Consider the following 10,198-nt stretch of genomic DNA (forward strand, 5'->3'; position numbering starts at 1 on the left):
TACCTCGACGATGATTCTCCTATCCAAAAGGATTCCAGGAACATCGGACCATCAGCCTAGTGGCCATAGCTCCTAAAGTGTTCTCGGGAATTACCTTACACAGGCTAATCCACCATCTGAAGAACCAATTTCGCTCCATCTGGGGTTGTATCTACCATGTTTTCACGTTATGATGATCTCTGGAACTTCACCACTCATGACGGCCACTGCTGATCGTCTTTTTTTTAGGCGAAGGCTGCTTTTAACTCCGTTGGTCATCGAAAATCGTTGCATTGCCTGGTGATGTAGTGTGTTCCTTCTGAATTTCTGTCTTTTGAAGGCTTCGTACGCCTCGATTGGCCGTGGGTATATCTACGGTATGTTCTCTCTTGAGTCCACCGCATCGAATGGCGTTAGGCCTTCTGTCGACTTTTTCTTTGAATTTATAATTGATCTACTACTTGTATTCTCTTCACCTGTCTCCAACACCTCGCGCGTCAAAATATTCCCGGCACGTTCGCTTACGGACTCTAAGTGTGCCGACTATATTGGTTCTCTTGGATCAGACCCTCTATAAGTGCAAACTATTTTAAATGACTTCGCTGCACAGTTTGCACGTGTAAAGTGGTGCTGAAAAATTGAGTTGACTCAAACCCATTTTTGCAGGTGAACTGACCAATGTGGTAGATAAGTTCGTCTACCTGGACAGCTGCATGGGTCTCGATGGACTAGAAAAGATGAAACCACTTCCCTAAGGCCGTGACAGCATTTTCTAACCTCCGGCATCCTTGGCACCAAAGTAACTTCAGCTTGACTGTCAAAGGTGGAGTGTACGATTCTGTTGTTCATTCTATCCTTGAGCGATCGGAGACGTGGCCGCTACATGTAGGAATCCTTTGAAGGCCTTGTTTTTAACCATGTTTCCTCTGAAGTATTGGTTGGGTCTGGTGGGGGCATCAGGTCAGTACTGAGGTGCGTCAGACTTTTTTTCGGAGAAGCTCACTCTCCCTCGATAGATCGGCCGGTCACGCTCCACAGGTGACGCTGGTTAGACCATGCTTTTTGTATGCCAGGAGACCGTTTGTCTCGTAGATCCCTCTAGACCCAGCCACGTATCGCATTAGACGATCCAAAGCGTTCAGTCCATGACTTAGCAACGGATCACGAAAGCCCTAACCGGTCAACTCACTCTTGTTGGCAACTGCCATCTTCACGGATGGGGACCGCGGGACGAGACAAACCAATGATTAGTGCCCCTGACAGGGGTGGTTGTGTCACACAGCCAATGGCGCTCTTGTTTCAAAGCGTTCATATTCACTGCGTAACTTTCACTTTCTGCTATACTGGATAAACAGGTACATTTGCCGTCAGTGCACAGATTGAGCCATCGCCGCCAACGGGTGGCTCTTATCCCCTTACTCTAATTAGCCTCGGTGAACGAAGCCGTATCAACTGGAACAAGTACACTTTTGTGCACGGTTTGTGAGCTGAAAACTTAACTGAGCAGACACTGCCATAGTTTCTGACGGTCAACAGAGTCAGGAACAGGTTGCAGATCGTCCATTGTTGGTAGTTGGATGGAAAAGAAAGAAAAGAAAGAAAGCGTTCAGCTGTACCGCCCCTTTTGGTGCCTAGCTGCCATGCCACCCGAAGGAAGCACGAGGGCTGGGATACTGCCAGGTCACCCAAGCCTAGACAGGGGAAGTCGAGTGGCGGAGGTCGGATTCGAACCACGGACCTTCCGGTCAGTAAATTCGCGCTCTAACCACTTGGGCCATCTCTTGATGGAGGGGTCGCGCTCTAACCACTTGGGCCATCTCTTGGATGGAGTGGCGCAGTTTCAGCGCTTGTCACCAAATGAAGATATGCCACGTGCATCCACGATCAGGGCGAAACCCACCTTGATTCTCGCTAATCTGACTCCCTTGATGATTGTACGGCAGTGAAGCATCAGTGCCAACATTGATGTTGCTGTCTGATGATGATGATGATGATGATGATGATGATGACTCCCTTGATTAATCTACCTGCGTAAGATAATACCAGAGATTACCTCAAAAGTTATAAACATCGTGTTGATACCCAGGTGGTTTTCACAGGATGTTAAATTTTCTTTGAATCCCGACATAAATTACCACTTTAACGTGGTGGCCGGGCTTCATTTTTGGCAGTAGTCTCGCGGCTGCACTGGAACTTCTTTCCACAAGATGCAACCATGCCAAGAATGCCAAGGACGAGCAGCCAAACCAAGAGCAACGGACTACAAGTATTGTCCTCTGCAATGGAAGGGTGAAGGAACTAAGGTATTTCTTCCAAGTGACCAGCGTGTTCACACTTATGGAAGCAGCGCTGTTGCCTTCCTTTAAGGAAGGATGGGTTAGAAAAGATCGGCCAAAAAGATCGAAAACTCCGATCGTCGGAGAGTTGACTGACCGTCGATGGATTATCCAGTACAGTTAAAAAATAGACATCGATGTGAGCCCAATGCAGCCCCAAATGCATCCTCTGTGCTCAGCAGCATCATGAGTGAGTCGTCTGTGCCTTATTCTCTGCGCTGTCAGGCTATGTCAGTCAGCTGCAGCTGAGAAGGCTAGACCCTTGGGTCGTCAGCTCCACGCAAGGTCTCCAAAGAAAGCCCAAAGTTTTCAGCCCTGTGCATCAGAATTTTGATTCGAAAGCTCAGAATGGAGCATCTCAGCCAAACCGTCTTCCCACCTGGGAAACCCAGAAATATCATTTACCGGAGCAGTTCTTCGCCCACCGATTTCCCTATAATCTTTTTCAGTCCTACAAACAAACCTCGCCGGATCCAGTTATCTGTCAGTCTTGTTCACTCCGCTGCCCAGTAACAAAAAACCAGTAGCCGATTAGTACATGAGGTCCTTTCTACATGGAAGTTTTCAACGGTCATGTTGGATGTGGAATTAGCATACAGGTAGGGCTTGCCGCCAATTTATACCGTATTTACTCTTCATTCTCTTGAATACCTGCGCATGCTGCTTCCTAAACATGCTTACAAGACTCAGATTAGGTCGTGTTTCGTAAAGCGCCAAAGAAATATAAGTTCTTTCAAGTTTTACTTCATGTGTCTGATGATGCAGAGCGGACGACTCGTGGAATATATAACGTGGGAGTTGCACTCAGCTCCAGAGCTGAACTTCACTGGGTTGGATCCCAGTGAACAGTTATGTTTTGCGCCGTTCGACTATCTAGCTCAATACTACTCAACATAACAAACGGTGCTTATTTTTGGTGTCGGCATATTCTTCAACGGTTGAGATGGCTCAGTGGTTAGAACGTGAATTTACTGACCGGAAGGTCCGTGGTTCGACCCGACCGACCCCTGCCCCTCGACTTCCCCTATCTAGGCTCGGGCAACCTGGCTTCGTGCTTCCTTCAGGTGGCACTACACCTAGGCATCGAAAGGGCTTTACAGCTGAGTGATTTTTTATTTTTGCTTCTTGAACGGAATGCAGTTTTGACACTGAGATTGGTAATTTCTATCGAAATTTACCCGGGGCCATTCGTCAAGCAGGAAGCGTGGATATGGGTATGGATATGGATGATGATGATGATGAAACGTGGATATCATCATCCTCGCGAATGATGTGTCATCATCATCACCATGGACAGCATAACATCAGTGTTCGCTTTGCAGCCGTACAGCGGATTTATTTGAATGCCTTATCGTGAAGAGAGGAATAGAGGAGGACGGGAAGAGAATTATGGCTACCTTACCACAATCATTCCGAAGTGTCTACACCTTCAGACACTCATTCAGACAATATTGATAGAAACTCACGACACAAACGCCACTGACATTGAGTAGCGGCGTCTCCAACCAGGCGCAGTGGGGATCATGTGTTCCCCATCTTGGTAGGAGAGTGGCACCGACAGCGATCGTTTCGGGATCATGTGTTCCCCATCTTGGTAGGAGAGTGGCACCGACAGCACCCGATCGTTTCGTAATCCCTTTCACGCCCTTTGGCCAGGTCAAGGGTTTGCCACCTATCCGTTTTCAATCTGAATTGGGTACTGAAAACACCGCTCTCTTCGGCGAACGATGATTCGGCATACGCAATATATAGCATAACTAACGCAGCTTCTAGTGTTAGACACACCCTTCAGCGGAAGTCCTTGTAGTGTAATTGGAAAATCGCTTCCTAATTGCCTCGTGGCGTATTCGCCGGCACCGACCCACACGAGCTATGGTTCTCTGACAACGATTGTCGAACACCTAAGTACGTCTCAGTACCGCTGCTAGAATAAGCCAAGCCCCACAGCCATACAACAAAACAGATCAAACTGTAGCCTGATACACAAGTCCCTTGGGATTCAGGGACACACCGCTTTGACACCACAGGTGTCTCGAATTAGCAAACGCGACCCAAGCCTCGTGTGTGTATTCCAGATCGGGGTGGGTTGGGTCAAGTGGTTAGAGCGCGAATTTACTGACCGGCGGTTCTGTGGTGCGAACCCGACCTCTGCCTCTCGACTTCCCCTGTCTAGGCTTGGGCGACCTGACAGTATCCCAGCTCTCGTGCCTCCTTCCGTGGCATGGCAGCTGGGCACCGAAAGGGTGCTACAGCTGAACGGTTATTTGATTATTATTATTATTACTATTATTATTATCTTCCAGATCAACAAGGCTTTTGTCGCAGACTATTTGAACACGGGGTTTTTTGAAGACCTTTCAGCGTTAGTCTCATTACCTCATCGATCGCGCAATTAAATAGGAATGGAGAGAATGGTCACACTTCAGGAACAGTACTTTGTAGGACGGAAGCTTTAGGTGAGCTCCGCTTATATATTCTCGAGGCAGTGTTTTGCGAGCCACCATTATGCTACGAAACACAGGTGACGTTTCGTTACGACTGGGGTTAAGCTAATTCCCCTGTGGTTACCACACTCACTACCATCTTTTTTTTGTAAATACGCACTGTCACTGACCCCCTCTAGTTGACTGGGACGGTCTATTTTTCTCCGATGCAGGCAAGCAGATCGGACAAGCGGTGATTGAGTACTTCGCGCTCATTCTTGAGCATTGCGGATTGAAGGTCATCCGAACCATAAGCTCATTGGCGCTTGGGAGAATATTTACCGTCATAAAGTCCTGCGGCAGTGTAGAGTCCAATGTTCACCATGCAGGATTCTGCGTCAGCTATAGGCTTCATATGAGTGGTAGCTGATGGCCACAATAATTGTTGTTCGAAGTATTCGGGCAACCCTTTGAAGCGTTCCTTATTCAGGATGGTCACTTCACTCTGGTCCTTGGTGGTTTTTCTCACAGATGGTTTCCAGGGCCTTCTCGCACGGACCAGCTGAAATAATCTCCAGGCATTCCAGGCTTTCTGAGCGTCTTCCATTTCCTTAGCCTTCCGAGTCCACTAAGCTTCACGGTCGGCGCACACACTTTCACTTGGCGTCTGATGATTCATCGGGCCAAATTGAGTTCGAGACTAGTGGGGGCTTTTCTCATAGGCCCTAACTGTGCCACTGTTCTATCTGATGTACAGTTCTTGAGTGGGTGTGGTAGCGCCATGCCACAGGCAAAACTCGCAACACTGCAAAGAGGTGTTGATCTCGTTCCAGCATGAATTCACCTCTGATGGTGTAGGACTTCAAAGAGACTCCAGAAGACAATTCTGGTTAGCTCGTCCAACATCAGGATCTGCTAGTCTCTCAGGTGTCAGGCGATCTGTTCGCACCTTACGCGGCCTTGGGAAACAGTGGGAGAAGTGGAGGAGCACCTGGTCAGAATCCGCAAAACGAACGACATTCGGTCATCTATACGTGCCATCGGTAACTGATGGCGGTGTAATTAATTTGAGTTCGTAGCCAGCACGCTGTTGTACTTCAGACTTCGGCACACCAGATGACTCCGGTTATTTTGGAAGTTACTGCTGCATAAAAACAGCCTGCGGCCAACTGAAGAGATCGTCCGCCTTTGTCTGGACGCACCTAATTCAATCCATGTCGACCACTTACTTGTGTCTTAGATGCGCTAAGTCTATCCACTTGTGCATTCATACTTCCAGCGAGCAATGCGATATCTAAGCCTCAATCTCGCCATAACATTTCATTAGAGGTGTCGTAAGATGTGTCTTGGATGTTTTCAAACGTAAAACCGGTTGCGGCGTAAACGGACACAACAAACTGACGGCAACCAGCTTCCTCCTTGCTAGACTCCACGGACGGTGCCAGATGAACTGTACGGAGGCGACTATCAGCTAGTATCCAGTCAATGAAGGATCCTCCAGCCTGTTAACTGAGGACGATACTACCACATTCTGCACATCCTGCCACCATAACTTCGTGATCACCGGAGGTGCACAGCCGAACGTGCGTGTAAAGTGAAGGAGAAGCTAGCTTAACCACTGTGCTTGCATCTTATATTCTCGTTCCTGATACACAGTGTACATCAGTATCAAGCGAGTCCAGTGTGAGAGCAAGAACAGCTCGTTGCCCTGCTTGCCTCAGAGTGCGTACGTTAAAAACAGCCAAACAGACTGGGTGTCGAGTCTTGAAGATGAATTTTGATCTGCCGAGTATGTCAGTGACGGCTGACAAGCAGATGTTGCTTTCAAAACCGATGCAGGATGGACGTAGTCATTAGCCCTTACTGCTGGACATGTAGGGAGAGATTTATTAATGAGGTGGACGGAGGGGGAATAAAAAATTATATGAAAGAGGAACAAGGGAGACTGCTCTGTGCAGCAAGCAAGGCCACCCGGCTGATTGCACCACGCTATGGCTGACGTGGCCTGAGTTTATTTGTATGTGTGCAGTTAATGGTTGTACGTGGGTTGAGATACTGCTAATGCGCCCAGACGTAGAGAGGAGGACGATTAGGGTCGTGAACCAAAGCATTTAGCTCAAAAACCTGAGTGGAAGGCAGCGGTGTTTGGCGGGGAGTGCATGTGCATTACCATTTTCACAGAGCAAGCTGCCGCATATTCCAACCTCCAACCTAGATGACCAGGGGACTGTGTTCGTTCGACCTGTAACCGTTGACCAACGTGGTATGAGGGACAGTGTCGCAAGGGTACCCCCAGTATAGCGCAATGGGTTACGGAGACACACAAACCGTCACCACGGTATGGTCTATTGTCTTAGTGACGAATACCATTTAATACGATCAATTAGCCTGAGGAAAGCAATTGTCAGCGAAACGATGAATGAGAAAGGTGTCTCAGTAATTCATTCGCAACCTCTAAGTTCATCCTGAAGACATCATTCTTCCTGGACCAAGCTCTGTGGATTCATCAGTCATTCAAAAGACCCAAATGGTTCTCCTGAACAACTAGGCATTCGCTTCACGGCTGCGAAGGGTAGTGTTTCTGCAGGACCAGATTGAATTGAACCGAAACCTTACATTTGATGATAAACTGACCGATGTGGTAGCTATTTGAGCAAGTGCATTAGCCCCGATTGACCGGCGAAAGACAATTAGTTCCCGAATCGGGAGGTCAGGGTAGTGCTCTCCAACCCCCAACGCAGCATCAGTTTGTCTGTCGATGTTAGTGTAAACTACCGCAGGGTGACCAGCACCAGCAACACAGTATCAGTGTCCAACGTCGATACCTCGCTACCGCAGTGTGACCTGTCCTGCTTTATGTATCGGAAACATGGTCATTGCAGATCCCCGTTTGGTTATCGATGCCTTCAGGCGTTGACTGGGTCCGCTAAAGACATCAGATCAGGTGGCGCTCGAAAGAAGCAGCACTCACAATCGCTGGTTGGATAGCGTGTTGCGCATGTCAAAGGACCGTCTGTCTTCCAGATCCCTCATGACCCTCGTCTTATCTTGGTGCGACATCAGTGAAAGTACTCAGGTCATTCACTCTACCGTGAGGCTGTTCTACCGTCATTTCTTCAATTCTTGCTGGACGAAACTAACATCTTGAGTCAACATGTCTTGACAAAATCTGTAATAGTCAGACAACTAAGCTACAAGCAGGTGTGCAAGCCTTCGAATCTTTCACCGTCGTTCAGCGGGCCAAGACGGCCCAAGTGGTTAGAGCGCGAATTTACTGACTGGAAGGTCCGTGGTTCGAACCCGAACCCCGCCTCTCGACTTCCCCTGTCTAGGCCTGGGTGACCTGGCAGTATCCCAGCCCTCGTACTTCATTCGGGTGGCATGGCAGCTAGACACCAAAGGGGTGCTAAAACTGAACGATTTATTTTATTTTATTATTTTTTAGCGGGCCAAGATGGTGTGAGAACCTTGTGAGATAACTTTCACCTCTCTATTGATCTTCCATTCTAGGTGGCCTCGAAAATACCGTATTTTCTGCGTTTCATTGAACCTCATCCAAGTCGTATTTGCACTACCAGTGATCTTTCCTGAACGATGTATTCGTAGAAGCGATTCATCCAACATTTGACCCTTTTTTCACCATGGTCCCCTATTTCGATTACCAGTTCCGTCTTATTGTTATCGGTGATAGTATGGTTGGAAAGTCATCGTTCTTGCGTACATTCGTTGAAGGGAATTTCAGCAATGTATGCGACCCCACTGTTGGTGTGGACTTCTATTCACGCATCGTGCGTATCCGAAATGACAAATATGTCAAACTGCAACTGTGGGACACCGCCGGTCAGGAGAAATTCAGGTTAGCTTATTACCCTTCATACTTACGGTATTGTTTTCTTAAACAGATCAATCGCGAAGTCATATTATCGAAATTGTGTGGGTGTATTCGTATTATTTGATCTAACCGATCGGGAGACTTACGAACACGTTCCGAGTTGGTTTGAGGAGGCTCTCTCTTCGATTCGGTGCCTGACGCCCGTTGTCATGATTGTCGGTCATAAGTCTGACAAACAGAGTGATCGTCAGGTGAGCATCTGGTTCCCTGTATAATACCCCTTGTTTTCTCAACGCTATTCTAACTATCGCTGGTTAGCTTTAGGCGGTAATTAGCTTACAGAAGCACAATACTCTTTGTGTTCAATAATTGATAGCCCCCAAGTGTCCATGCCATCAGTTCGTTTGGATCATGTTATAATCAGTTACTAATGTCAGAACATACATCTCTAGCCTTGGAGTAGCAAGACACTGGGGTGCTGGTCTCTGGACAGCATCACGCACGTAGTCGTTAAACCTAGCGAACTTGCGTCCCTGCTCCTTGTCCTCTTTCACACGGACTTGTTTGGTTCTCGGCTTCCCTCGTATGGTTTATCCGGCTTAGTGGTCTAGTGCAGCGTGATTGTGGAGAACCAGCTGTTCGGAATTATAGGCTTGAGCCCGGTTACCAGCAGTGAAGTCATTGATCTAGTTTGTCTTTTGTTTTCCTCACTGTTGGGCAGTCATTCCAAGATTAGGTCTTGTAAAATCCACGATTTTCTGTTCGTTGGATATAGAGTTCTGGACTAACACTGAGGAAGTTTTGAGTTGTTGACACGTTTCCAGTAGAAAACTACACAACGTCCTAACGGTCTAGCAATTTCACATGGATTACTTTTATTACACCCTTGTCCTCGGCTAAGCCATAGGCTGAGGGTGAAAAAAAGAAATAGCGTTCAACTGTAACACCCTTTTGGTGTCTAGCTGCCGTGCTACTCGGAGGAAGCACGAGGACTGGGATACTGCCAGGTTGTCAAAGTCTAGACAGGGGAAGTCGAAAGGCAGAGGTTGAGTTCGAACCACGGACCTTCTGGTCAGTAAATTCGTGCTCTAACCACTTGAGCCATCTTGCCCAAGCTGAGGGTGACAAAAGTTGAATTGCTCTCTCAACAGTAGTCGATAAATCATTGTCGATATATCTGGACAATAGAAATTCCTTGAGTCTTGTGGCTTAGTATTGTCTGTCGAAGATCTCTTAACAACTCTCCCCCGTTGGACATCTTTTGAGATGTTCCAAACAACTGGTATGCATGTCAAGCGTTCGGTTATCCCCGAACAAGAAAAAACTCATTACGTGCTTAGCGAGGTGGTTCAGTTGTTAGAGCGCGAATTTACTGAACAAAAGGTTCGTGGTCCGAACCCGAACCCCGCCTCTCGACTTCCCCTGTCTAGGCCTGGGTGACCTGGCAGTATCCCTCGTACTTCCTTCTGGTGGCATGGCAGCTAGGCACCGGAAGTGTGTTACAGCTGAATGATTACTTATTGTTATTTCAGCGAAATACACTTATTTGCGAACTCATCTGGAACCATGCTGAATCTCTCTTTTATGATGTTTTAAAGGTTTAGGGAAACTCGTGAACTGTGTCTATC

The 10,198-nt window shown here is 47.6% G+C and overlaps 1 protein-coding gene across 1 annotated transcript in view; it reads left to right on the forward strand.

The window, feature by feature from the left end:
• Window positions 1–1,081: 1,081 nt before the first annotated feature.
• The window catches only part of T265_14520 (hypothetical protein), a gene marked incomplete at both ends in the record, with an annotated part of 26,589 nt that continues 17,472 nt past the window's right edge, over window positions 1,082–10,198 (forward strand). The window contains 3 exons of the mRNA XM_009174033.1: window positions 1,082–1,300; window positions 8,404–8,594; window positions 8,641–8,821. Of these exons, the coding sequence (XP_009172297.1) occupies window positions 1,082–1,300; window positions 8,404–8,594; window positions 8,641–8,821 (591 nt within the window). The remainder of the gene's footprint in view (window positions 1,301–8,403; window positions 8,595–8,640; window positions 8,822–10,198) is intronic.

Source organism: Opisthorchis viverrini (assembly GCF_000715545.1).
Source record: "Opisthorchis viverrini unplaced genomic scaffold opera_v5_210, whole genome shotgun sequence".
Taxonomy (NCBI): domain Eukaryota; kingdom Metazoa; phylum Platyhelminthes; class Trematoda; order Opisthorchiida; family Opisthorchiidae; genus Opisthorchis; species Opisthorchis viverrini.